The sequence below is a fragment of the Papio anubis genome, chromosome 12 (assembly GCF_008728515.1).
Source record: "Papio anubis isolate 15944 chromosome 12, Panubis1.0, whole genome shotgun sequence".
Lineage (NCBI taxonomy): Eukaryota > Metazoa > Chordata > Mammalia > Primates > Cercopithecidae > Papio > Papio anubis.
In genome coordinates, this window is record NC_044987.1 from 17,147,188 (window position 1) to 17,175,133 (window position 27,946).

Consider the following 27,946-nt stretch of genomic DNA (forward strand, 5'->3'; position numbering starts at 1 on the left):
AACAACAGATGCTGGAGAGGATGTGGAGAAATAGGAATGCATTTGCACTGCAGGTGGAAGTATAAATTAATTCAACCATTGTGGAAGACAGTGTGGCGATTCCTCAAGGATCTAGAACCAGAAATACCATTTGACCCAGCAATCCCATTACTGGGTATATACCCAAAGGATTATAAATCATTCTGTTATAAAGACACATGCACACGTATGTTTATTGCAGCACTGTTCACAATAGCAAAGACTTGGAACCAACCCAAATGCCCATCAATGATAGATTGGATAAAGAAAATGTGGCACATATACACCATGGAATACTATGCAGCCATAAAAAAGGATGAGTTCATGTCCTTTGTAGGGACATGGATGAAGCTGGAAACTACTATTCTCAGCAAACTAACACAGGAACAGAAAACCAAACACTGCATGTTCTCACTCATAAGTAGGAGTTGAACAATGAGAACACATGGACAGAGAAGGAAACATCACACACCAGGGCCTGTGAGGGTGGGGGACTAGGGAAGGGTAACATTAGGAGAAATACCTAATGTAGATGACAGGTTGATGGGTGCAGCAAACTACCATGGCACGTGTATGCCTATGTAACAAACCTGCATGTTCTACACATGTATCCCAGAACTTAAAGTATAATTTAAAAAAAGAGAAGAAAGAAAAGAAAAACCCGTTTTTTTGAGGAGAAATTCAAGCTAGCTGCAGAAATTTGCATATGTAACAAGGAGCAAAATGTTAATCCCCAAGACAATGGGGAAAATGTCTCCAGGACATGTCATAGGTCTTCACGGCAGCCCCTCCCATCACAGACCCAGAGGCCTAGGAGGAAAAAATGGTTTCCCCAGGGTCCCCATGCTGTGTGCAGCCTAGGGACTTGGTGCCCTGCATCCCAGCTGCTCCAGCCATTGCTAAAAGGGGGCAAGGTACAGCTTGGCCCATGATTTCAGAGGGTGTAAGCCCCATATCTTGGCAACTTCCACGTGGTGTTGAGCCTGCGGCTGCACAAAATTCAAAAACTGAGGTTTGAGAACCTCTGCCTAGACTTCAGAAGATGTATGGAAACACCTGGATGCCCAGGCAAAAGTCTGCTACAGGGGTGGGGCCCTCATGGAGAACTTCTGCTAGGGCAGTTCAGAAGGGAAATGTGGGGTCAGTGCCCCCACACAGAGTCCCTACTGAGGCACTGCCTAGTGGAGCTGTGAGAAGAGGGCCACCATCCTCCAGACCCCAGAATGGTAGATCCATCAATAGCTTGCACTGTGCACCTCAAAAAGCCACAGATACTCAATGCCAACCTGTGAAGGCAGCCGGGAAGTGGGCTGTACCCTGCAAAACCATGGGGCAGAGATGCCAAAGACTATGAGAACCTGCCTCTTGCATCAGTGTAACCTGGATGTGAGACATGGAGTCAAAGGAGATCATTTTGGAGCTTTAAAATTTGACTGCCCCACTGGATTTCAGACTTGCATGGGCCCTGTAACTCCTTTGTTTTTGGCCAATTTCTCCCATTTGGAATGGCTGTATTTACTCAATGCCTGTACCCCCACTGTATCTAGAAAGTCACTAGCTTGTTTTTGATTTTACAGGCTCATAGGCAGAAGGGACTTGCCTTGTCTCAGATGAGACTTTGGACTGTGGACTTTTGGGTTAATGGTGAAATGAGTTAAGATTTTGGGGGACTGTTGGGAAGGCATGATTGGTTTTGAAATGTGAGGACATGAGATATGGAGGGGCAAGAGGTGGAATGATAGGGTTTGGCTGTGTCCCAATCCAAATCTCATCTTGAACTGTACTCCCATAATTCCCATGTGTTGTGGGAGGGACCTGGTGGGAGATAATTTGAATCACGGGGCCATTTCCCCCATACTGTTCTCGTGATAGTGAATAAGTCTCACAGGATCCTGATGGGTTTATCACGGGTTTCTGCTTTTGCTTGTTCCTCATTTTCTCTTGCCACCACCATGTAAGAAGTACCTTTCACCTCCTGCCATGATTCTGAGGCCTCCCCAGCCATGTGGAACTGTAGGTTCAATTAAACCTCTTTTTCTTCCCAGTTTCAAGTATGTCCTTAGCAGCAGCATGAAAACGGCCTAATACAGTTATCATGAGGTTCAAATTATTTACTACTAGAAAAGATGTTTGCATGCTATGCATTGCCATGGAAATATAAGTGACCCAGTGCCAAGGTGGCCACTCTCATGGAGTCCCGAGAATGACCAACTGAGGGGGAGCCCAAAGGAGTGTTTTGCTGACTCTCCCCACCTCCCACACACAGGGCTGGCAGGTTGCTCCCAAAGCTCCTGACCTTCTCCAGGTTCTCGCGCATATCTTCCAGGGCCTTGATGCCCGGTGGGTCTTTGGCCACCTCCTGCGCACTGGCCAGCTCATGGCGCCAATGCTGCTGGGCAGCTTTCAGAGCTGTCTGCCGCCTCCGCATGGAGTGTGTCTGCCGCACAAGGAACTCCTTGGCACTACGGAGGGCTACCCCCTCAGTAGAGAGGAGGTGCCAGACATTGTGGGAGGACAGGCTGGAGCAGGAGAGTTGAAAAAGGAAAACAGAAGCCTCTGAGAACTCTGCTCTGGGTCACACAGCCACTTCCCCAGCAGATGCCCACCCTGAGCACAGACCAGAGCTGCTGGGCTGGGGCTGGGCACTGTGAGTGTAGGGATGCCGCTGTTCAATACCCACAGTGTGCAGTGCCTGGGACTGACAGTGCCCCCACCCTGACTCTGAGAGGGATCGTGCCCGGGGCCTCCAGATAGATGACCAGACACTTCCAGCAATCTGTTTCTCCACTAGAGAAGAATGCCATGTCAAAGATCACAGTGGGCAGTTTCTTGGCTTGCCAGAGAAGATTGCTTAATCCTCCAGAACCTTCCCCACGAACTAAGCCCCACTGGTGATCACTGTCTCCTCACTTCAGCTCACCCAGCTCTACGATGCAGGTACTCACTTACCCCTTCATGGTACCCTAACCTGAAATAAGACAGGCTATGGGAACTCACCTGTTCAAGTATAAGTCCTCCTTGCTCTGGGAGAGAGAAGAAGACACCTCTTTGGTCTGGTTCTAGGGACACATGGTAGAAAAGTCCACTAAGTGTAGCAAAAGCAGATACCCTGCAGGTTCAAGACCCCAAAGCTCCTCCCAGTGGTCTAGACAAGGAGATGGCTCTCCAGCTGCCAGGCACTGTTTACTTATAGATATCATCTGACTGGTGGAGACGACTGGTAGCTGGGAATAAGAACAGACCAGGTCCCATAGAGAGCAGAACCAGCCCCTCCTGATACCTCAGCCCACCATATAATCCTCCCCTCCTGAGGTTCCACCCCTCCGGATGACCCATCCCCTCTGGAATTACTCCCCTGATGCCTAGCCCCTCCCAATGCCCCACCCCATCCTGGTACCCCCGCCCCCAGCTCACTGTCCCAAGGGATTTCCTCAGGTCCTCAATGTGAAGATCCGGCTCAAAATGTGGAGAAACATTATTTTCCTCAACTGTCACTTCTCTCAACAGGTGCTGCTTCTTTTGAGCTTCAGCCTCCAGGCTGCTGAGCAGGGAGAGGGGAGTGAGAGGCAGGGCGGTGGCAGAGGTGGGGGGTGAAGTGGGTCAGAACCATCTCCACCCCCTCACTCCCACCCATCAAAGTCCCTGAGGAACAATAGCACCAGAGATCCCCTGCTTTTCACACCATCTTAACAACCCCAACTCCCTACAAAATGTAGCCACAGGCTCTTCTGCCTAGCTCCCAAGCTGGGACTCCACCTCTCCCTATTAATTGGGCCATGACGCAAGCAGCAGAGGTCAGAGGGCAGAGGGCAGGCAGGAGGCAGTCAGCGGGGCTAAGTGCAGGGTGCCCATGCCACCTGATGTGTTTCTGCAGTTGCTGGCTCTGGGCCTGTAGCAGATCCACTTCGGACTCCAGCTTCAGCTTGCGGGCCTGCAGCTCATCAAGAATTTTCCGGAGCTGCTGGTTTGACTGCAACAGGTGGGTGTGCTCCTTCTGTGCCTCCTCCAGCTGCTGATGGGTGGCTGTGGCTTCCTAGGGGCAGAAGGAAATATAGAAGCACCCAGAGACAGCACAGGGAGACAGCAGGGAGCAGACAGCACTAGAGGGTAGGGAAGCCAGAGGAGGATGGGCTGGGGATGAACTCGAAGCCACTGAAGTCACCACCTCCGAGGTCAGGAGGTCTGCAGGCTCCTGTCCCACCACAGCCCCACTCCCTTGAGGTTCCCAAGTGGGGTCCACAGAGTGGCACTATTTGTGGAATACTGGCCAAGAGAGTTTGGAACCCCAGTGCCCTGGACAGATCAGATGAGCAAAATGTGGGGAACAGGGAGAAGAAAGACAGAGGATGGAGGAAAAACAGGAAGGAGGACAAAAGAGGGAGACAAACCTCACTCTTCAGAGCAACCTGCCTCTGCACATCAAGCAGCTGCTGCTTCTCCCTCCGGGCAGTCTCCTCCTTGCAGAGAAGAGACAGGATTTTCTGGCTGACTGCAGACCCCAGGTCTGACGGGCTGGGCCTGCCCTCTGCTAGAGGAGCTATGACTCTGAGGTCAAGGACTCCTGCAGATCCCTCACCTGGACCTCCAGCAGAGCCAATCTGGCCTTGACATCTTTAGCTCTGGTTTCAAGGTCCAACTCTAAATCTTGGAGCTTCCTTTCCTGCCCAGAAAGAGAAAGACATAAGCACAGAAAGAGTGTAAGGCATTAGCTGAGGGGCAGGAGGGGGTTCCAGAACCCACCATGCCACTCCGCAACCTCCACTCTGGGCTCAGGCTTCCTCGCTGTGTGCCCCTGCAGCCTCCCAGGAAGGCTCCGCACCTTGTTTACTTCCTGCTGGAGCAAGGAGACGCGAAGGTGCCAACCCCAATGCCTTACAGGGGCTGACCTCTAGTTCTAATCCTGGGTGTGTTCCCTGGCCCAGAAAACAAAGCAGCAAGGATGCCCCAGCTTGGAGATGGCCAGTGAGAGACTCGCACTCCAGAAGCTGTCAGGCTCCATCCTGCTGGGGCCACGCGTTTGCTCCCAGCACCTTCTTACTGTGCATGGAGGGGTCACAGTGGGCTCACCCTGCCCCAGGCCCCTCACCTGCTCCCTGTGCCGGCGCCGCAAGTCCTCAAGACGCTTGTGTTGCTCCTGCCTCACAGTCTCCAATTCTCGCTCATGGGCCCTCTGTAGGCGCTCCAGCTCTCCGGTCAGGTGCCCCAGAAGTTCAGCCCGCTGCTTCCTCTCCTGCAAGGAGGATGGGCCCACTAGTGGGAAGCTGCGGCGGCCCCTTCCACCACAAAAATCACAGCTCCCGCAGCCCTGCAGCCTTGCGTCAATAAGATCAGGGACACCGTCGGTTCCCTAAAGCCAGCTCTTGGAGAAGAGGAGGGTTACAAGCACAGCACCGGCCCTGACCCCAGCAAGCCTGCGGCCCTCTACGGCTGAAGCAGAGGCTGGCCGGATACCATGACAGAATCTCCCTCTCTCCTATGGCTCCACCGTATACAACTTTTCCTCCTTAAGGAATGAGAGGTCACTGATAAAGTATCACTATTCTTCAGCACGGTCATAATTGGTTGGGGGAAGGGATGCAGCAAATTTCGTCATGGGACTGCTATTTCTGCCCTGGAAAAGATCCTAGAAAGAGTCTGGGATACTGGTTCCAGTTACTGGAGCAGTAGTCTTAACGCCCTGCAGGGGCCCAGCTGTGGGCCATAGTCAGCCACCCTCTACCCGCTCAATGTTCACCCTCAATGTGAGCAAGCCAGGCCAGCTTGGGTACACTCAAATCGCTGAACTTTCCTACCTTAAGCTCAAAGACTTAAAATGGGGGGAATATCAGTATTACTTGGTTCTTGCCAGTCTATTTCTTGGTGTCCTGAGATGTTGAGGAACCCTGGTGACGTGGTGTTGCAGTGAGGAAACTGAAGGCTTTGGAGTCGGACACCCTGGGCTTGAATCTTAGCCCTTCCACTTATTAGCTGAGTGTGATCTTGGCAAGCTACTTAAACTCTCCAAGTCTCAGTGTCCTCATCTTTAAAATGGAGATAATGACACTAGATCTTTCCTAAGGCTGGTGTGAGGACTAAATGAGTTAAAATAGATAAAGAGCTCAGAACAGTTCTCGGCACACAGTACAAGCTCAATGTATGGGGGGTCCTTTTACCATCAGAAGAAAGTGCAGCCTGCCTGATAAAAAAGGAATTGCCCCTCATTAGGTGGAGGTCTTTTTCATGCTTTAATAAAAAAGGCAAAAAACATCATCGTGACAGGGTACTAGGAAGGAAAACCTCCCACAATCCCTGACCACAGTTTATCCCCTTCCTCTGCCCCACAGTCAGGTGGGAAGGACCCCGGGGTGTGCGTGCATGTGCATGTGTGCATGTGTGCATGTGCGTATGTGTGTGCATGTGTGCGCATGTGTGCGCGCGTGTGTGTGTGTGCACGTGTGTGCATGCGCACAGGGGATGTGGCCGAGCTACCTCAGCTTCATACTGCTCTCTGGCCTTAGCCATCACTTGCTGGTGCTCCTCCTTCATCTTGTCCAACCTCCTCTCATGCTCTCCTTCCACTTCCTGGCGCTTCTCTCTCAGGAGACTGCTGAGCTGCAGGGGAGACGGCAGGCATGTGGCATGCAGAACCGAGGTGGACCAGCACTCAGGGCCTGCTGCACCTGAAGGTCTTACACACATTTCCCCAATCTCCCCACACACACACAAAACATGGACATCACACAGCCATGACACCACGGTCAGCACACAGCCATACCCCAACACACCCTCTCCACATGCATACAGGGGCATCAGATTGGAGGAGTACCTGGTTTCAAGGGAACTAATGCATAAAAATGGAACCAGAAGTGCTAACCCCAGCTGAGCCATCCAAAGCAAACTGGAGGCCACTGAGGCTAGGACGGCTCAGCTGACTGTAAGAGAGTCCACGACAGGTGCACATAACTGTGGAAGATGCAGAGCAGCACTCACCTCTTGCTCATACTCAGCCATGTGATAAGCCTTCTGGTGAACTCTGTGCTCCACCTGCCCAAGGCACTTCTGCAGCTGGGCCTCCTCTTTCTGTTGAGCTTCCTCTATCTTCTTCTGGAGGCTGGAGACCACCTGAGGAGGCCCCCGCACACACAGGGAAGTGTGTCCCTCAGGGATACTATACAGCTGCTGTGTGGGGATGTGTTCTGAGGACCTGGCATCCATCCCCAGGGGCTGGAGGGAGAGGCTCACTGCCTAGTAGCCAGGGATGGGGCTGAATTCTGTTAATCAGCCATGAAGGGGGCCCAGAATACTGCGTCTCACCTCCTGGTGCTTGGCCTCCAAAGAGGAGCAGAGCCGCTCTAGCTCAGCACCGTGCTCCTTCTCCAGCCTTGCCACCGCCTGGGAAGGAGCAAAGGGACTGTGAGGGAAGCTGGCCAGGCACTGACCATGGTGGGAGGCAGAGCCAGGAAGACTACCAACCCCCAACCCTTTGAGATCAGGGTCAAGGGAAGCACGGGGAAGCACAGCACATCTTTGTTCCTCTGAAATACTCAGCCCCTGAAGTCTACAACTGGCAAATGAACAGGAACACGAAGGCCAGAAGAGAGGGGCATTTCAGTAAGTTTCGGCTCTCTGCTCCCACCCCCTGCCTTTAGACTAGGCCACAGGTCCACAGACGGTGCTCATGCTGGTAAATAAGATCCAAGCCAGGGGGGCCAGGTTGGATGGTGTCATTAAGTCAGGCCATGTAGAACCTTATTTTTATTTTGGTGAGGTGCAGAGCTGCAGCTTTTAGACATGGAAAACACTACAGCAAGACAAGGGAACTCCAATGCACTGCAAGTGCTCAGAGAGACTGTGCTAAAACCTTCAGAAACCAGCCATCTGACTGGAGTACAGGGAGTATGGACAAAGAGAAAATCCCTGCTATGTTGCTAGCCTCTCATCCTAAGAAAGGAGGGAAAAGTGGGGAGTGAGGCCCTTGCAGCTGTCCCTCAGAGACAGTGAGGGACAGAGCGCCCTTGTCTCAAAACCTCTGGTCTGGCTATATCTCTTTCAGTCACCAATTTTCTCAAATCCACAGGACACTCCCCTTCAAGCCTCTGATGGTTCTCTGCTTGAGAACCTCCAGCCACCACTGCCAACCAGCCTGACCCTGGAGGGGCCTCGGGATGCCTGCTGCATCCTCTGCCCTGCCATGGACAGCAGAGCAAGCTCCTGCCCTGAGCTAATTTGGTCCATATGGAGTAATGGGCCCAGGCAGTCACCTCGCCATCTCCCATGCCAGTCTATGTGTGAGACCTACTCTCCACCTGGCTCCCCAGCCTGCACGCCCACCCGAGGCTTGCCCTTCCTCTCCCTGTGTTCTCGGTCCCCTCCCAGGCAGCCCAGACACATATCAGAGGGTGAGGTCCCCACTTGACTGACTCACTTCTTTCCTCTCCCCTTCCAGCTGCTCCCTCAGCTGCTGCAGAGCCTTCTCCTTAGCAGCGTTCAGGGCAGCCTGTTCGCTCTTCTCCGAAGCCTCCATCTCTTCCTTGAGTTGCTCCAGCGTTTGCCTATTTTTCTGTTCCAAGCTGGCCCTCTCAGCCTTCTGTTGAGACTCCAACTCTTCTCTCAGTTTCTGCAGGGAAGCCTCTTGCTCAGCCCTGGATGGACAGAGTAGGTTGGGAACGGCCCTGTGTACCCTGGGGTCACCTCCACGAGGCTGGGCAGCTCACAGGTAAGCACGCACTTACCTGATTTGGTCCTCATCTGCTTGTGTGCTGGACTGGATCTGGGCTCGGAGCCAGGATAGCCTCTGGCTTTCCTCCTCTCTCATCCGGGCCTCCTCCTCCTCACTGGCTTTCTGCAGTCGCTCCCTCAAGGAACTGAGATGGAAAGGAAAGGCGAGGTTGTCAGAGAAACCACAAAGGTCTTTATTCTATTCACAGGCTGTGGTTGTCAGTCTCCAACAGCCCTGTTGCTTGCCTAAGAAACTTCCTAAATCTTTTTTTATTTTTTTTCCTGTTTGGAGACAGGTTCTTGCTCTGTTGTCCAGGCTGGAATGCAAGTGGTGTGATCACGGCTTACTGCAGCCTTAAACTCCTGGGCTTAAGCAACCCTCTCGCCTCAGCATCCCATGTAGTTGGGACCACAGGCATACACCATCAAACCCAGCTAATTGTTGAGATGGAGTCTCGCTATGTTGTCCAGGCTGGTCTCGAACTCCTGGGCTCAAGTGATCCTTTGGCCTCAGCCTCCCAAAGCACTCAGATTATAGGCGTAAGCCACTGCGCCCAGTCAAAGTTTCCTAAAGATGAGTCTAACCTCAGTCTCTGGGTCTACAGCTGCCTCCCATAATACCTTCCAGGATAACGAGGGAACCATGAACTCCCCTTTGCTTCAAGAAGCAAACTACTGGCCAGGCATGGTGGCTCACGCCTATAATCCCAGCACTTTGGGAGGCCGAGGCAGGTGGATCACTTGAGGTCAGGAGTTTGAGATCAGCCTGGCCATAATGGTGAAACCCCATCTCTACTAAAAATACAAAAATTAGCCGGGCATGGTGGCACACTCCTGTAGTCCCAGCTACTTGGGAGCTGAGACAGGAGAATTGCTGGAACCTGGGATGCAGAGGTTGCAGTGAGCTGAGATCACACCACAGCACTCCAACCTGGGCAACAGAGCAAGACTCAATCTCCCAAAAAAAAAAAAAAAAAAAAGCAAACTACTGGCTTCTGAGTTTCAGTAATACAGCACTTCTTCCAAAGGCTCCCCTCTTGTCAACAGCTTCACCTCAGCATGGCACTCACTCAAAGATAGCGATAGCCACCCAACCTGATTCCACATTCTTTCACTCCGACAGACTCTGTTCTAGGCACATCAGCTGAGTCACCATCCCTCCATTCTACCTCACTCTTCCTTCCCAGATCCTCTGCAAGAAAAGGTTCTATCTAGCAAACCCATATTCATTGCTCAACACCCAGTTCCCTCTCTGGGAAGTCTTTCCAACTCCCTCCAAGCTTATCAATTCATCTTTCTGTTCCCATCACTTTACATGTGGACCTTTCTTATCCCATGCTACTCTGCACCATGCGTCACATGGCATCATAATTCATCTTCTGTATCTCTGTTTTCCTTGCCAGTCTGGGAGCTTCTCAAGAGAAAGAATCTTGTCTTAAAATCTGTTACATCCCAGGTACCACACATAGTAGCTGACATAAAGTAGGTGCTTAATAAATTAACTGAATTTGAACAGCATCACACAGCCCCAAACTATAAGCAAGTTGTGATAGCTACGAAAGGTTATCTTATTTACACACCAACAACAGTGGCCATTTCATCCTAAGCAGACATCCCCCTGCTTACACAAACCACATCCTTTTCAAGTAACTCCTCACACAGCCCCGCACGACCAGGGGATGTGTGCTGGGCACTCAGGGAATTCAAGCCTAGGAAAAACATGATTCGGAAGACAATTCCTTTGAAAAGCTTCTGTAACAAATCCTAAAGCCAAAAAAAGACTTAGGATTCTTTCCTATTTCAAGATACGAACACCATTACTTTCTTCCATTAAGAGAGAAAATTTGGCCGGGCATGGTGGCTTACGCCTGTAATCCCAGCACTTTGGGAGGCCGAGGCGGGCGGATTATCAGGTCAGGAGATCAAGACCATCCTGGCTAACCCAGTGAAATCCCGTCTCTACTAAAAATACAAAAAAAAAAAAAAAATTAGCCAGGTATGGTTGCAGGCACCTGTAGTCCCAGCTACTCGGGAGGCTGAGGCAGGAGAATGGTGTGACCCGGGAGGCACAGCTTGCAGTGAGCCCAGTGAGCCACACACTCCAGCCTGGGCGACAGAGCAAGACTCTGTCTCAAAAAAAACAAAAAAAAAGAGAGAGAGAGAGAAAATTTGAAATAAGTAAAAATCCTTCCTTCTAGATTCCCCAGAAACCCTTTCTCTTTGTCCTATGGCTAAATTTTACACACAGCAACAGTGTTAGAGCTGGCAGGGACTTTAGAAGTTTTAAGTCCAATCCCTTCATTTTACAGTGAAGGAAACTAAGGGCCAATCTGCCTGCCTTCTCATTCCAGAAATATTTGTTGTAAGATCAGCTGTGGCTTCCAGAAATTTCTACCACATGGAATTTCCCAGCAGAGGGAAGAAGAGCCCATTCCTCAGAAAGGCTTGGGCATAAACAGAAACAGGTTCTGGTGATGAACTATTTTGAAGAAAGTCAGGCAAGGCACTGTCCACAGAGAAGTCACTTAGTCAAGAATGCCTGAACATGCATTGATTTCAACTGAAAATAAAATTGCTACTATTTGTTCAGCAACTACTATGTTCCAGGCCATGAATCAAGACACTTTTGGCATTCCAGTCTTCCCCACAACCTAAGAGGGCCTCTGGAGTCACGGCCCTTGGGAGAGGGATGGAAAGTACAGTCAGCCAAGCTCAGGGTGGCCAGCAAGAGGGGAGGAGACTGGTGGGCTGACAGGGACACACCACCAGGATTTCCTCCAAGGCACTGCACCTTAAGGTGAGTCAAACTGCTTGGGTGGACCCCTGCCCCAATTCTCAGTTGGCTGGAAGAGAAGGATGCTAGGGGGTTGGAGGTGTCTGTTCTTTGGGATGCTCCCTGGTGGAGGATCCACAAGGATGCAATATAAGGACAGACCCTGGGTCAGTGCTTCCTGCATTGGGCTTGTGAGAGATTGTTCCGACCTTCCCAGTACTTGTATGTTGGTTTTCTGTTTTATTTTCTCTAAATTAAGCACAAATGTTTTATATATACTTTGCTAGGTATCATCTAAAAATAATAATTTTCTACCATTCTTAGATGTTCTGTACAAGAGGACAAGACTCAGCCTTTAGTTAAATTGCCAAGTAAATGAAATGTTAACACCTTTTCGTAGTACCTTTCCCATCCTGGGACTGTGACAGATGGCTCATTAACAGCTCAATATCCATTCTCCCTTTCTTCCTTACCAACAGAACCCTGCTTTTATTCTACTGGGTAAAGAGGTCAGCTAAAGGACTACATTTCCCAGTGTTCTCTGCAACTAGGTGTAACCAATGAGATGTAAGCAGAAATTGTTGGGTAAAGTTTCCCAACTTTAGTTGGTCTTGGTAGAACCATGGGCATCCCAGTGGTCCCCAGGCTGAGAGGGTGTCCCTGGCTCCTCACATCCCCTGAAAGGCCCCAGGAAGCATGCCCAAGGGAAAGGGCAGGACCTGAGAGATTGCTCTTTCTGCTGGTGAAGCCGGAGAATCTCCTCTTCCTCCTCTTGGCACAGCTTCTCCCGCAGTTGCTGCATCTTCTCTTGCTTCGATTCCAGCAGGTGCCTCTGGTCTTGCTCGAGTACTTGGGCCACTGCCTCTTCCATGGACTTTAGTGCAGCCTCTGAGAGCTGCTTTGGGGGAGCCACAGGCTCTGTGAATCGCCTGCCATGGGTAGGGAATGGCATATCATCACAGGGTTAATGTCCACCCACCTCTGCATCCAGGTTAGAATGGATACAGAACATCACAAATGGAATCCTAATGGAGGGCCCACAATCAGGAGTCAAACAGCTCACCCAAGGGCAGGCAAGAGATATGGTCAATGCTTGTTCTATAGGACAAGCCCCACTGTGGCTGTTTAAGGCCCCAAGAGCCAAGGGAGAAGGGCAGCCCACAGCAGGCTCTCAGCTGACTTACGAGGTTGTGACCCAAGGTCAAAATCTGAAGCTGCAGCTCAAGAGCTGGCAGCAGCAAGGACAGAGTGAAGCTCTGTCCCTACTGGATTCCTTCCTAGAATGGCTCATAGCCCCATTACCACCTCCCCACTAGAGCTCTGCCTGCTACTTAAGGCTCATGCCAGCAATTTGGGAACAGTCCCCAGAGACTGCTTTCTGCCTCCCAAACTGAGCAGTGGCCAATGTATATGGGCCCATGAAAGAAGCAGCAGCAGGTCTCCTAGCTCTGAGAACTACAACAGTCCAGGAAAGCCCAGGAATAGGAAGCTCCCCTATCACAACATCATGGGGGCCAGGAGGAGATGCTCCCCTAAGCCAAAAAACGTAGCAAGTGTGCACATGAGTGCCATGTTCCCCATCTACCCGTGGGGGCACGTTTTCGTCTGCTTAGAGTTAATTAAATGTTTAGAAATGAGTAAAAGGAATTCAGAGCTGACCTGGATGCATAAGAGGGTGGTGAGATCAGGAATAATGGTATCCATTAAAAAGATGTGTGTAAAGTAATAAGGACTGTTATTACTTATTTTCGGATAAAATGCCAAAGGGATCAAAGAACATTAAGACAGGATAAAGCATAAAGCAGGATAAAGCATGGAGGAGAAGCGTAGACGGGATAAAGCATGAAGCATGAACAGGATAAAGCATAAAGCGGGATAAAGCATGAGGAAAGCATGAGCAGGATAAAGCATGGGGAAGCATAGACGGGATAAAACAGACAGGATAAAGCATAAAGAGGTATAGACAGGGATAAAGCATGAGGAAAACATAAACAGGATAAACAGGATAAAACATAAGGCAGATAGACAAGATAAACAAAGTCGCCAGGATCGCTTATAAAGTCAAAGCATAAGGTAGGATAAAGCAATAAGAGGAAGCATAAGACAGGATAAACATATGAGGAAAGCATAGACAGGATAAAAACATAGGCAGGATAAAGCATGAGCAGGATAAAGCATGAGCAGGGTAAAGCATGAGCAGAGTAAAGCATGAGCAGGATAAAGCATGAGCAGGGTAAAAGCATAAAAGACAGGATAAAGCATGAAATACAGGCAGGATAAAGAGCATTTGCCTTCAGAGTGAGAGAGGAGAAACTCCCTGAGGCCAGAATGTGCCTGCACATCCAGGTCCCTCAACCTCATCAATCTCACAGTGGAAACTGGTCTCACCACACACCCTCCTCGCACAGCACTCAGGCTGCTGAAGGCCTGGCACGGTGGCTTAGTCAACCTAACCAGAAAGTGTGGGCATGACCCAAAACAAAGAGGGCTGGGCAAGAGTCAAACAGGGGAGCTGGTCTTCCCTGCTGGGGACTCAGAACCCCTTCTCCCTCCAGCTCGAGCCCCACTGCAGATGGAAAGCAGTGGGCAGGATCAGATTAGAACAGTAGAGGAAAACAAGGGCTTAGGAATCCCACTGCAGCACCTTGAGACTAGAGAGAGAGGAAGACAGGACAGGCTACTGTCATCTCTGAAATACCATAAAGACCTTTCATTTCCCCTTTCCTAAAATCATAACTTGGACCAGAAATGATCTTGAGCTATGCCTTCAATTCTTTTCTGCTCCCAACTCCATCTCCTCCTTCCTTCCAAAGCCTGGCTTCCTCTGAGTCCCCTGACACAGCCCAACTGATGCAGATGTAAGACATGTGGCTGCCACCTCCTCTGAGAATCCTGCCCTCAGAAAGAGCCTTCCCCCACAGCTCTCCGCCTCATCAACCCTCCAACTCATTTCCAACCTTGGCTGAAAACATCTTTTTTCCCTGAGATGGTACCTTTTAATGTCTCTCTCTCCTGCAGGCTGCAAGCTATGTGGAGCCCTAGGGACAGATGCTCTGGAAAGATGGGGCATCACACCACGTGGGGCATGTGCCCAGGCTATGAGCACCAGTGAGCTTGCACAGAGGCAAGCTGGGCCGTCTGTCAGTGGACCTCTTCTCCCTCGCCTTGTTTTAAAGATCTAGTAGCTCAAACTGCTAGCTCAGGTCCAAGGCAGTAAACAATGCCTGAAAGATCCATGACATGATCGGGAAGTTGAGGACTCCAGGGCAAGAAACAGCTCTGATTTCTAGGCCAACTCCTCAGGTATCAGAATCAGTGGGACCCAGTTTCCTACAGTGAGTGACAAAGGGGAGGCTCTGTAGGAGCATAATCATTTCAGGCTGACCAGCAAGTAGCTCAAAGACACGTGTAAGAAAGCCAGAAGGGAAAGCAGGGAGAGACAGGGAAGGAGAGCGGAGGGCAGGGAAATGGCACCTAGGAACACTGCGAAACGGTTTTCATGGTACTACCACAAAAGTTATGTCTCCTCTCATACTCAACTTCGTGGTTTTGATTCTTTTACCCTCTTCTCTGCACACCCTCACGAAAGATGCTGGCATGACAAGGGGAGAATCTTCCTGTTTCCTAGTCCTGGCCTTGGCCAGAAAGCATTCAGTGAGTGGCATGTGCTGCCTTCTGGCCTACCTGCTCCCTCTAGCCTGCCCTCTGCTCCTAACCCTTCAGACCCAGCTTGCCTACACCTTTGGAAGCTGACAGACACAGAACTACTCCCACAAAACCTAGACAACCCATTTGTTCCTAATGCAGCTGTAAAGATTAATAACAAGGAAGTGATGGGGCCTGAAGAGACTCAGGAAAGAACCGAAGGCATTTCCTAAGGGGATGGTGTAAACTGAAACCGCGTGGTCAACTATCTCTGAGACCCTAGCAGGGGCAGCCTTGCTGGGATGGCAGGAGAAACACAAAGGAGGGGAATGAATCAGCCAAGGCAGCTGGGGAGGAGCCAGGGAAGCCGAGGCCCCAACTGAGCTCTGCTGCCCAGGCTTCACTCTAGAGATCCTGGGAAGACACCCCTCTGACGTCGGCCCAATCTTCCTCTCTCTGAACTACACCCACCTCCTGTCCTCATAGAAAGTATCCTGAACTGGCTGACCACAGCCACCAAGGGGACAGGAAGGCTGTATAATTCCTAATTCCTCAAGGTCACAGTTTTCATTGTAGGATGTATCACCACTAGAAAGACGTGACTACCCCTTCCCTACACCACTCCTACAATGTTATGGTGACGACACGAGATCCTGAGCTCACGTGCCCTGCCAGCTCTCAGTGAGTAATGTGTGCATGAACTTGCTGTGAGTAACGTGTGCGTAAACCTGTCTCTGCTCATGAGTCAGTCCCAAATCTTTTAGACCTGCTCAGTTCACAGAAGGGAAAATGTTTAAGTCCTGACCCTTGTCTTTCTCCATGCAGAGAAAAGGAATAGTGGCTGCAGGCTAAAGTCAGAAGTCTAGGGCTCTAGTCACTAGAATCTAGTGTTTTTATTTGAGACAGAGTTTCGCTCTTGTTGCCCAGGCTGGAGTGCAGTGGCATGATCTCAGCTCACTGCAACCTCCGCCTCTCAGGTTCAAGCCATTCTCCTGCCTCAGTATTCCAAGTAGCTGGGATTACAGGTGTCCGCCACCACGCCCAGCTAATTTTTGTATTTTTAGTAGAGACGGGGTTTCGCCATGTTGGCCAGGCTGGTCTCAAACTCCTGACCTCAGGTGATCCACCTGCCTTGGCCTCCCAAAGTTCTGGGATTACAGGCGTGAGCCACCATGCCCTGCCTAGAATCTAGTTCTAATTCTGCCACTGACTAGCGACGTGACCTTAGATGAATCCCTTCACTTCTCTGAGCCTCAGTTTCCTCATCTGAAAAATGGGTAGGAAGGGGAAGCGTGACAATGGAAGGAGAAAAGCTAAATGATTTCTAAATTTTAGAAGTACTTGGTTCAACTTAGGTGAATCACAAAAACACATTGAGCTTTGAACACAAGCACAAAAGATCAATCCTGTGTACTGTATAATTCCATTTATGTGAAGTGGAGAACTGGAACAACGACCCTTTGGCCAAAACTTGGAGCTCAGAGGTCAGAACAGTGAAGACCTGGGGTGGGTGGGTTGAGAGGGGCACGAGGAAACTTCCTCGAGGGATGGAGACAGTCCCCATTTGAGTGGCTGTTATACAGTGTGCACAGATGCAAACTTTCACTGAACTGTACACTTCAGGCCTATGTACTGCAGTGTACTTACATACCTCAACAACATTTTTGAAGAGAAAAACAGTGCTTGGTAGACAGGAAACATGATTTAGCAAGTTTAGAAAACGAGCCAGGAGGTACCCCCTCATCTGCCCTTGTACCTCAAGTCCTGACCAGGAGCCCCAGGGACCAAAGCTAACCCCAGGTAAGGATCAGTCATGCCTGCGTGGGGCTCTCAAGGCAGCACACGGAGCACCAAGGACATGCTAAATCTCCCTACACTCTAACCCCTGGCCAGAGCCTGAGCCCCACCTCCCACCACCCAAGAGTCAATAGGCACTGAAGCAGCCCACACGCAGAGGAGGACAGGGACAGACACGCAAAACTGGCCCTTACACCTCTGGAGAGACTGGCGGGGTGGGGCTGACCGCCACCTTCTCCTCATTCTCCTCTGCCTCTTCCTGCCCAGGGCCCAGCTCCTCGGCCTGGGAATGCTGCTCCTTGCCCTTCTCGTGGGCAGCAGGTGGGCTTGGGGCCTGCTCCCTTGATAGCAGTAAGGAAACAACTGTGTTAAAGCCAGTAAGAAAGCAAGAGGCTTAAGACGCATGCCATTTGGGGTCAAAGAGCTATGATAGAGACAAGAGAGACAGCCCCAACAGTTTCCCTACCTCAGGTCTTAAACCTCCCTCTCCCCACCCTTCCTCTCCCTGAATTATCTGCATCAAAAACCAGAGACTCCTGCCTCACAACGGAAGCAGGATGGTTATGGTACCCCAGGAGCTCCGTACATAGCAGGTGTTCAGTGGATGCTTTGATTGCACATCGATGCTGCTCAGGTTCCCTAGTGATTCATTCCAACCCAATAAATTCTAAGACCAGCATGTTTCTCTTGCTAGGGGGACAGAGAACTAGCAAATGTCCACCATGCTCTGGACTAGGCTAGGAAAAAAAGGTCCTCTCAGCTGGACTCAGAGTGATCTGGGCTTCCCTCTCTCTGGGCCGAGCACATAACAGGGCTCCAGCTGGGGCTGCTGAATGACTAGAAGTAGGATGACTATTGGAAACAGGGGTGCTGGCAGGGAGGGGACTAGAGAAAGGGCTTCCTGGCAGGAATGGAGCAGCCAGGGTGACACCAGTCTCTGCTCCAGCCCCTTGCAGGCAGGCACCTGGGACAAAAGAGACACCTCCTTATTCAAGAGTTTCTAAGTTCCTCTAATCAGACCACATACCCTCATTTCAGCTGCAGACTGAGGACTAGGAAGAGGCACATGTCCTCATATCCAGCTCCCATGGGACACTAAGCAGAGCCTCTGCTGCTGCTGCTGCTGCTGCTGCTGCTGCTGCTGAGGCTACAAACCCGCCCCAGCTCCCCACTCCCTCCCCAAGCCAACCCCAGCACCATCTCTCTCAGCACTAGCACACATACCCACTACACGCAGAGCGGCCGCCACCCGGGGGTGCTTCCCCTCATCCTTACCTCTGGAGGGAGAGCTGCGGGCTGAGGCTGGCTGCAGAGTCCTCCCCAGGCTTCTCTGCCTCCTTCCACTCGGGCTGCCCCTTGGGGCCCTGGGGGGGCTCTTCTTCGGTGGCCAGGCTTTGAGGGGGACTCTGGGCCCGCTCCTCATGTGGAAGTGGAGGAGATAACCTGGTCAGGCCAGGCAGAGCAGTGGAGTCAGGTCCCTCCATTTGGAGAGCGGGAAGAGAACTGGGGAATACAGTGCGTGGACCTAGGTCATTGCCTCCTCCTGGGTTATGCTCCAGCCCCGTCCCCACATCCATCCATGGAGAGCCACAGCAGGGCAAGGCAGCCACACATGTGGGAAGGAGTGACACCCTCCTGAGCCCCCCTTTTGCCTAGACTGGAGTCAGGCTCCACAGGGGTCCCTATGCTGCCTCTGCTTGGTTCAGGAATCAGAGCAGGACACACTCACAAGTGTGCCCATCCCCAGAGCTCCCCATCGCTGGGGCCAGGAAGGGGTGGAAGAACTAAGTGGGGAGAAAAAGAGAAGCCAGACTCAAGAGGTCAGACTAGAAAATGCACGAAGCTGTCATGGATAGGTTTTGAGGGTCTAAAAGTGAAATGACCATTCTCCTTCCCCTTCTAGGGTGGCAGCGCTTGTCATGGGGCTCAGGCCTGAGAAGCTGAGAGCCCCTGTCACATCACACACAGTTGCACACTCACAGATAGCTGCAGCCATTTCTGATGTGGCAGGGCCCTGGCTCAGAGCTCTGAGTTGCAGTACCAACCCTCCAATGTGACTCCTCCAGACCTCCACAAGGTTTCTTCAGCCCTGGCCCATAACAGGCACACACACAGCTTAATCAGCCCTGGCCCCACAATAGTGCCTGGAGTCCTGCCAAATGCACCCAGTGGCACTTCACACTCCCATCTTGGTGGAGAATCAGAGGGTCTGCTCATGCATGCAAACATATATACACATTGCCAGTACACACACGTGCACATACATATACACACGTATGTGCACACACAGACCCTGCAAGGCCATCCAGCCAGTTCATCACCTGCTGCCAAGCAAGTATACACTGAGCCAGGCCAGCCACCAAAGCCAAGAATTCTGCCCAAGTCCACACCACCCTGAAGGCACACCCCTGGGGATAGCCTCCCACCTATGGTACCTCTCCAAGCCTTTGGACTGCTTGCTCTGCAGCTCATCTTGGCTGGACTGGCTGTCATCCTTGTCTTCTATTCCCAGTGGTTGCTGGGCCTGTAGGAGAGAAGCAGTAAAGAGTCTGTGTTGAAGGGACTGCATTTGGGTCCCTCCAACCTCCTGCTGGCTCTCAAGCTTAGAAGAAAGCTTGAGAAGTTGCTCTCCAGAGGATGGGACCATACGGGACACAGAACAGAAGGTTCATCTACTGCACAGTGAAGCTTCCCCAAGCTTTGGCTAAGCCCCCAGGCTCACAGCTGCTCCCTGGGCTGGCCTTGAGGCCTGGGGAGGATGTGGCAGAAGACCACAGCCATTACACATAGAGCCAGGCGCCAGAGGCCGAAGCAGAACACACAAGAAAAAGAAAATCCTGCCTCCTGCTGCGGGAAGCCTGCACTGCAAGCTGCGCAGAGAAAGCAGAGAAATCCATGAGTACCCCAAATCCACAGAGGCCCAGATGAGCAGTGTGCCAGCGAATTACAAGGGTGCTGAAATTAAGGGCAGAATCGGGGGGCACAGGCAAGCACATGAGTAAGGATAAGTCCCGGAGAGATGGAGTACTGGTAGAATGAGAGAGAGAGAGCTGTGCCCAAGACAAAAAGGGCACCACCTGGCACCTGGAGGAAGACAAAGTGCTCCTTCGCTACCTTCAGGGACCCCCAAGCACCCAGGCCCCATCAGCGACAATGATGCCCCCTTCCCAGTCAGCAATTACATCATCCATCAAAAACAAAACCAAACAGGACAACAATCTCATTTTAAAGCTTGGGTGACTAGTGACATTTAGCGAGTCAGTTAAAAAAAAGGAGGCAGGAAGAACTATTCTTTGAGGCAAGGTCTCACTCTGTCACCCAGCCTGGAGGAGAGAAATATTCCTGATCATTTCAAATATTTTCCACAGGGGGATAGTAGTGTAGTCAGCCTGGGGTCAACCCTTTGTTCTAGTCTTCCTGCCTGGGAAGTCTGTCTCCTCCACTGTATAAAACGGGATCGTATACTGCAACTCACAGGGCTTCTGGTGAGGATCAAAGCAGCTTGTATACGTAAGGCCCAACTCGCAACCCAAAGAAGGCACACCACCAATGTTAGCTCCTCTTCCCACATTCCTCTCCCTCTCCCCCAGCCTAAGGTGAAAAACAAAAAGAAAAGACTCTGCCAGTGCCAGTCCCCATCCTAGGACCTGCACTCCTTCTGTCACACCAACAGGAGCCCCGTCTGTTCTGGGACACAGGGTCAACAGGAGAGGGGGGGCGGGAGACAGCTCACTCTGTCTTCCCCAGTAGGGTCCCCAGCCCTGTGCCCACAGCCCCCACACCTCTCCACTGGCAGCCTAAGCCCCAGCAGCTGTGGCTAACCCTGCCATCTGGATGGGTGAGGAAGGGCAGGGCTTGAACTAAAACCCAGCTCCCCCAAATTACATTAAAAATAGAAATGCTGCCTGTGAGTGCCTCCTGGTGCCTGCAGCAGAAGGGCTCCCTGCCAGGGCTGCCACTCCTCATCACATCAGCATGGGCAGAGCCTGCAGACAACGGCAGGGCATGCAGCCTTTGCCGCCCCACCTTGTTCCCCTTCTAGCGTGCAACTCACAACTTGTCTCCCCCTACAGACCACACCATGCTCATCACGTATCTCCCTCTCCCACCCATCAAGAAGGAAAATCACACAGGCCCACTCCAGTTAACAAACTAAAATATAACACAAGTAATAAAGTGGGGTGATAGTAATAGGGGGACTGAGCCCTGAGTCAGAAAGGACTCCAGGGCTATCAGCCACACACCGTAAGAAAAAATGGAGCGGATAGGAGGGCCGGCTGCAGACCATGGCCTTCCGGTCTCTCCCTTCTTGTTTCACCTATATTTCTGTGAGAAACTGAACCATCCCCACTAACAGAGAAAAGGGGATTCTCTGGGAAATACCCGGACAGACGGTCCTCTTGGTATAGAGGGTCCTCTTCCTTAACTTTTTTGCTCCAGAAAAGGAAGCCAAGGAACCAGATGAGGAAAGCAGCCAAGGTCACCATTCTTCAGAAAGGGGAGACAATCGCACATCCTAAGCCTCTGGCCTAAAATACCATTTCCCTCTCCTTCACTCGGCTCTAGGGTCTTGTTTTTGTTTAAGATTCAGTCCTCAGTTAAATAAACCATGGTGTATTCATACAGCAGAAGACTGTGCAGACAACAAAAAGAATATGGTAGATCTATATGAAATAACTCAGAAATAAGTCAAGGGCCAGCCGGGCGTGGTGGCTCACGCCTGTAATCCTAGCACTTGGGAGGCCGAGGCGGGCGGATCACGAGGTCAGGTGATCGAGACCATCCTGGCTAACATGGTGAAGCCCTGTCTCTACTAAAAATACAAAAAAAATTAGCCGGGCGTGGTGGCGGGCGCCTGTGATCCCAGCTACTCAGGAGGCTGAGGCAGGAGAATGGCGTGAACCTGGGAGGCAGAGCTTGCAGTGAGCCGAGATCGCGCCACTGCACTCCAGCCTGGGTGACAGAGTTGAGACTCCGTCTCAAAAGAAAAAAAAAAAAAAGAAAAAAAGAAATAAGTCAAGGGCCTATTCTCAAATTGAAAGAGCACATCGCCAAGCAGTTTAGGTAGCACAATCACAATTTTTATGGGAAGAAAAAAGATAAGCAAGTAGAAAATAAATATATGCTTATATGTACACAGAAAATTTTCTGGAAAGGCATATGAAAAATGTGAACAGAAACTATCCATAGTCCCTGTCTGTGTAAGGCTACAGGAAGTTGAGAACTTGGATCTTCCGTATTATTTGAAATAATTTTATAATCACTTTTCTAATTAATTATGAAATGTATTATGTTGGCAGGGCACGGTGGCTCACGCCTGTAATCCCAGCACTTTGGGAGGCCAAGGCGGGCGGATCACCTGAGGTCAAGAGTTTGAGACCAGCCTGGCCAACACAGTGAAACCTCATCTCTACTAAAAATACAAAAAAAAGAAAAATTAGCTGGGCATGGTGGTGCACACCTATAGTACCAGCTACTCGGGGAGACTGAGACAGGAGAATCACTTGAACTCAGGAGGCAGAGGCAGCAGTGAGCCAAAATCGTACCACTGCACTCCAGCCTAGGTGATAGAGGGAAAGTCCACCTCAAAAAAAAAAAAAGAAATGTATTATGTCTAATTCATTATAATCGTTTTTTGTGGTGATGGTTGTGAAGGTATACAATATGGTAAAACGTATCAAATAAATGTGCAGTTTATTGTATGTCAATTATATCTCAATTAAATTGCATTGAAAATATTTTAAATGAACAAAAACTAGTATAGCTCAGCCCTCTGCCCTGGTCCTGCCCTTGAGAGAGAAGTGGAGAATATGGCAAAATGGGCAAGAACGCACAGGAAGGACAGAGGATGGCATCTACCGTTTTGTCCCATGCTGCTCTCTCCTCCAGCTCCCCCTCCCCAACTCGATCCCTCCACCCCCAGAGATGGTGGACAGCTGGAGGCTGAGCCTGCAAAGGCTTGGCTACTCAGTCAGCCACACTGAGCACCATTACCCACATCACGACAGGCAGGTCACAAGGTATAGCTTAGGGGAAAGGTCCCCAACCCCTGAGCTGCAGAGCAGGGGGTGAACAGTGGGCAGGCAAGGAAACATTACCACCTGAGCTCCCCCTCCTGTCAGATCAGCGGTGGCACTGGGTTCTGACAGGAGCATGAGCCTATCGTGATCTGTGCATGCCAGGGATCTAGGTTGCGCACTCCTCATGAGAATCTAATGCCCCCGACCCCATCTGTGGAAAAATTGTCTTCCAAGAAACTGGTCCCTGATGCCAAAAAGGTTGGGGACCACTGATTTAGGGCTTCCTCTGCCAGGGATGGCCACCTCAAGAGGCTGCACCTCGTGAGAACCAAAACCACGTCAGGTCCTGCTACTGCATTACAGCAAGTGGCACAGCCCAAAAAGAGGCTGCTGGCCACATCAGGTCTTAGGTAGACGCAGAAATCTGTCTTTTTCTCAAGCTCCCAAGTAATTCTGATACTGGCCAGGTGTTGGACCCCAAGCAATGGGATCTACCTCCACCCCACTGACTCGGTAACCCTCCCACTCACCTACTGCCAAAGGAGCTCCACAATTCGCCCCCTCCAAACCTTTCCTGATTAATCCCACCTTCCTCTGCCTGTGCCTTCACATCTCTCTAGCGCCACAAACAGCATGACCAAGATCCAGCAAGGACCTGGTGGCTGGACAGTGGCCCAGAAAGGTTTTATCAGCCAGAGCTGAGAGGAACATGTGAGGCTCAAACGCAACTGGCCTGAAAACTCTAGCCTGCCTCTAGCACACATTTCACTAAAGGCTCCAAGGCTGGGTTCATATTAAACATCTTGTTTGTTTCACCCAACAAATTTCCATTTTGCCCAAACCAAATGTTCCCTTAAACTTGCAGAGATCATGTGCCAGAACTGCTCTTCTAACCAATCCACAAAGAAAAAGAAAAGTCTTCTTAGCTTGAAGCTCCTTAAGGACAGGATCTGTGTTTGAGTCATCTTTGTACCCCATGTGGGTCAGTCACCATCCATGCCCACACAGAGCTTACATCTGGCAGGGGAGACAGACAAACAACCATCAAACAAAACAAGAGGGACTAAGTGGAGCAAAGAGAGGGAACAATTCATCCCATTCGAGGAGGTGGTGTCAGAGGTGAACCTCCAGGACCGAAAAAGAGCTTGCTGGGAAAAACGGGAAAGCAGAGTGGCAGGCAGAGGGGTGGTGGAGGTGGAGAGTGTGCCCCGGGATGGTGAGCAGCAGACCCAGCTGGTGAGCAGCAGGTGGGCTGGGCATGTAAAGAGGATGAATGGGCCAGGATGGGAAGTGCCTTGAAATCTACAGTCTACACAGCGCTTTGCACATGAGCAGACAGTCCACTCTTCAGCTGCTGAATGAGTGGATAAATGGATAAATGTATGATGGAAAAGAGCTTTAATTTATAGCAACAATGCAGGAATGGTCAGAAGCCCCATGAAAGGCAGTCAGGAGCATGCCTTAATGAATTAGAAGGGAGAGAACTTCCAGAAATGCAGCCTGTGATGGGCAGGGCTCAGTTCTGGGTCATCCGAAAAAGCGGTTGTGAGGAAAAATGAGGCCCCAGCTCAGCCCACCACCCAGAGAGACTCACCTGCCAACGAGTTCCATCCAGGGCCGGGGAAAGCACATCGATATCCAGCAGGTGCTCCGAGATCCGGCTGTGAAAACCGAAGTCCTGGAGACAGTGGAGATGCAAAGGTCAGCTCTGCCTCTGTCACAGTCAACACCCACCAGGCCTCTTCACTACCCCAACTCCACTTTCCAGAAAGATGTCTGCTATGTGCCCAGCTCTGTGCCAAACATTTCAACATCACTAATTTCATCTTCAAAATAACACTGCGACTCGATGGAAAGATATGTGATCAAGCAAGTATGGTAAAATGTTAACTGTGGCCTATAGATGGTAAGTATGTGGGTATTCACTGTACAATTTTTTAAATTATTCCATATGTCTGAAACTTTTCATAATAAAATTATGGGGAAAAAATAACCCTGTGAGACTAAAACTCTTTCCCTCATCTCACAGATAAGGAAGCAGATTGGAGAGCACATATAACTCGCCCAAGGCCACACAGCTGATAAGCAAGGGACCTGAGGGTCACATGGGGCCCTGCACTGACGGCAAAGCCCAAGCTCTTTCCATGACACATGCTGTGAAGGATGTCACTTTCCGGCTATCTCTCCCTCTCCGTGGTGCCCAACCAGGCACAAGAAGAAATGCCAGCATCCCCAGAAAACCTGTGGGCAGTTTTGAAATGAGCCTTGGTGGGCCCTTTCCAGCTCGTTCCATCCCTTTTCCATACAGGTGCCCACCTGGACAATGAGAGTTAATTAGTGGTGCTTCCTGCACTGGCTTCTCTTTGGGACAGGCGGCAAGTGCCCACACTGGTGCCAGTTTGTTGCTGTCCTCTGGCTGCCACAGGCCCATGATCCCACCTTGTCTGAGCCGAAGATCCCTGCTGGGCTAAGTGAAGGACTGCTGCCCAATAGCATGTTAATGGGGACAGTTCTGTCACATCAGCCCTGACTAATGGTGGGACGCCCAGACAAAATCTGGTCCTGCTGTCCACAGCCTCCTCCATCTCCTTCCAGAGAGAAGAAAAATGCTGATGGGCACATTTCTCCACATGGGTGACTGCTTTAGAAGAGCCAGCCCCCTTGCTTCCAAGAGATCTGTGACATGGCGATTCTTCACGGACAGTTTTTGCCAACAACGACTTTTTACCTTCCCTTTCTAGTTTGTGGGTTTTTCTTCTTTTTTGGTGACATTTTCCTTTCAGTTTGAGTTCTACTTCACTTAATGCAGCTGCCATCTGCCTCCTAAGCCCACGGCTCAGTGAGGGGCGAGCACACACAGCCTCCTAATTCTTCTGCACCCCCTCATATCATTACTGTTCATCCCTGACCCTCTCCCACTAATCCCTTCCCTTTGATCTGCCTCCTCCAAACAGATGGAGGATGGCTTCTAGAGGTAATGCTCTGCCAAAAAGCACCCTGAACTATTCCCCTTAGGTACAGACCTGGCAAATGAAACGATGATACAGCAGGCTGGGTAGAAGGTCTGGGACAAAGAAACCATGGATGCTGGCATTCCAAGACAAAGCCTTCACTTTAGAAATGAAGCCACGGCATCCCTCCTGGCCTGAGCCTAGGGACTGTCCTCACCACAGCTCAGTGATCCCATAAACACAAACACACCAGTCTCTAACCTCCTAGGCTGATGGCAACTCACATGATCACACAGGCAACTCACACAACAGTGAGAGTAATAATAGCTAACATTTTAACATTATTTTATATATAATTACATTAATCATGTTTATATGCTAACATTTTATATTCTCTGCCTTTCTTCTCACAACAAACCTATAAAATAGGAAGTATTACCCTTAGTTAATGGGTTGAGAAGCTGGAGCTAGACAAGACTCAAGCATGAGTTTGAAATTCTCCCACTTACAAGCTGTGTGATGCTGGGCAAATTACTTAACCCTAGAGACTCACAAATCCATGCTCTTCGCCACCACTCTACTGCCCTCATCTCGAACTCACCAGGCCATGGAAGGACTTGGGGTCAGAAGTTATGGAGTCTGAGAGCTGAGGTTCCTTCATGTGTTCACTAATTTCCAATTCCTGGAGAGAGAGAGACACAGAGAAATCCCTCAGAGCAGAGCACAAAGGGACATGGTCCCTACCCAGGGAATTCTGTTCAGGCTGTGGTACCAATATAGGGCTCAGGCCAAACTGAAATCCACCCTTCTTGAAAACCTAAAGGAGGCCTGTGGACCCCGCCATTCTCTCTGGACATGTGCACAGCCTCCCCCCTACTGGGGCTGGGCAGCCCACTGAGTAGAGACAACCACACTCTGAATTAGATCAGCAAGGACTTATACGAGTAAGGGGAACCAAGAGTAGTGGAGATGGTTAGAAAGGTGGCAGTACAGAAGTCTGATGCTATCCTAAAAAACAGAAGGAGAGCATCTTTCCTAGGAAATAGATAAAAGTTCTTTTTTTTTTTTTTTTCCCGAGACGGAGTCTCACTCTATACCCTAGACTGGAGTGGCACCATCTCAGCTTACTGCAGCCTCTACGTCCTGGGTTCCAGCAATCTCCTGCCTCAGCCTCCCAAGTAGCTGGGATTATCACCACGCTTGGATAATTTATTTTTAGTAAAGACGAGGTTTCACCATGTTGGCCAGTGATCTCCAACTCCTGACCTCAAGTGATCTGCCCGCCTCAGCCTTCCAAAGTGGTGGGATTACAGGCATGAGCCACTGCACCTGGCCGATAAAAGCTCTTTAAATGAATTCCCTCACCATCTCCCTGGAAGAGGAACAGGACTAAGGGTTGAAAAACCTAAAATGCCAAAGGATCTCCCCATTCAAGCTTAATTCTGTCCATTTTGGTCATTGGCCTGGTCTTGCCAAAGCAACCACTCCCATGTCTTGGCATCTTTCAGAAAGAGCCACAAAAATGGATGAGAAGAGTCTTCTTATCACCTAATCTACCTACGCTGGGGCAGAACACTGCCAAATGTGGCACCTACTGCCCCGATCACCCCCACCCTCCACCTCGCCACAACACACAGTGTTCTCTCTCTATAGAAACTCAGACTGCTGCAACCATGACTGCCCCCAAACTGATGTCAAGAGTACAAGGGGAGGCCGGGCGCAGTGGCTCACGCCTGTAATTCCAGCACTTTAGGAGGCCGAGGCGGGTGGATCACCTGAGGTCAGGAGTTCGAGACCAGCCTGACCAACATGGAGAAACCCTGTCTCTACTAAAAACACAAAAAATTAGCCAGGCATGTTAGCGGTCACCTGTAATCCCAGCTACTCAGGAGGCTGAGGCAGGAGAATAACTTGAACCCAGGAGACAGATGCTGCGGTGAGCTAATCATGCCATTGCACTCCAGCCTGGACAACAACAGTGAAACTCCGTCTCAAAAAAAAGAAGTACAAGGGGAGCCAGACTCTGGTTCACGCCAGTAATCCCA

General features: G+C 50.6%; 1 protein-coding gene across 15 annotated transcripts in view; it reads right to left on the reverse strand.

Moving 5' to 3' along the window:
• CEP164 (centrosomal protein 164) overlaps window positions 1-27,946 on the reverse strand; it is a 98,311-nt gene that overhangs the window by 13,461 nt on the left and 56,904 nt on the right. For 9 of the 15 annotated variants that reach the window (XM_017948984.3, XM_009187360.4, XM_009187368.2 and 6 more), the window contains 18 exons: window positions 26,503-26,583; window positions 24,545-24,628; window positions 19,357-19,454; window positions 18,206-18,433; window positions 17,125-17,271; window positions 12,208-12,417; window positions 8,730-8,861; window positions 8,423-8,639; window positions 7,312-7,389; window positions 6,988-7,119; window positions 6,487-6,609; window positions 5,105-5,248; window positions 4,595-4,678; window positions 4,407-4,475; window positions 3,876-4,051; window positions 3,433-3,559; window positions 3,016-3,077; window positions 2,315-2,537 (listed from right to left, as the gene is read on the reverse strand). In XM_017948984.3, the coding sequence (XP_017804473.2) occupies window positions 2,315-2,537; window positions 3,016-3,077; window positions 3,433-3,559; window positions 3,876-4,051; window positions 4,407-4,475; window positions 4,595-4,678; window positions 5,105-5,248; window positions 6,487-6,609; window positions 6,988-7,119; window positions 7,312-7,389; window positions 8,423-8,639; window positions 8,730-8,861; window positions 12,208-12,417; window positions 17,125-17,271; window positions 18,206-18,433; window positions 19,357-19,454; window positions 24,545-24,628; window positions 26,503-26,583 (2,415 nt within the window). Of the gene's footprint in view, window positions 1-2,314; window positions 2,538-3,015; window positions 3,078-3,432; window positions 3,560-3,875; window positions 4,052-4,406; window positions 4,476-4,594; window positions 4,679-4,758; window positions 4,853-5,104; window positions 5,249-6,486; window positions 6,610-6,987; window positions 7,120-7,311; window positions 7,390-8,422; window positions 8,640-8,729; window positions 8,862-12,207; window positions 12,418-17,124; window positions 17,272-18,205; window positions 18,434-19,356; window positions 19,455-24,544; window positions 24,629-26,502; window positions 26,584-27,946 lie in introns of those variants that run through there. The other 6 variants (XR_637864.2, XR_002517241.2, XM_009187362.2 and 3 more) reach the window with 6 other exon arrangements.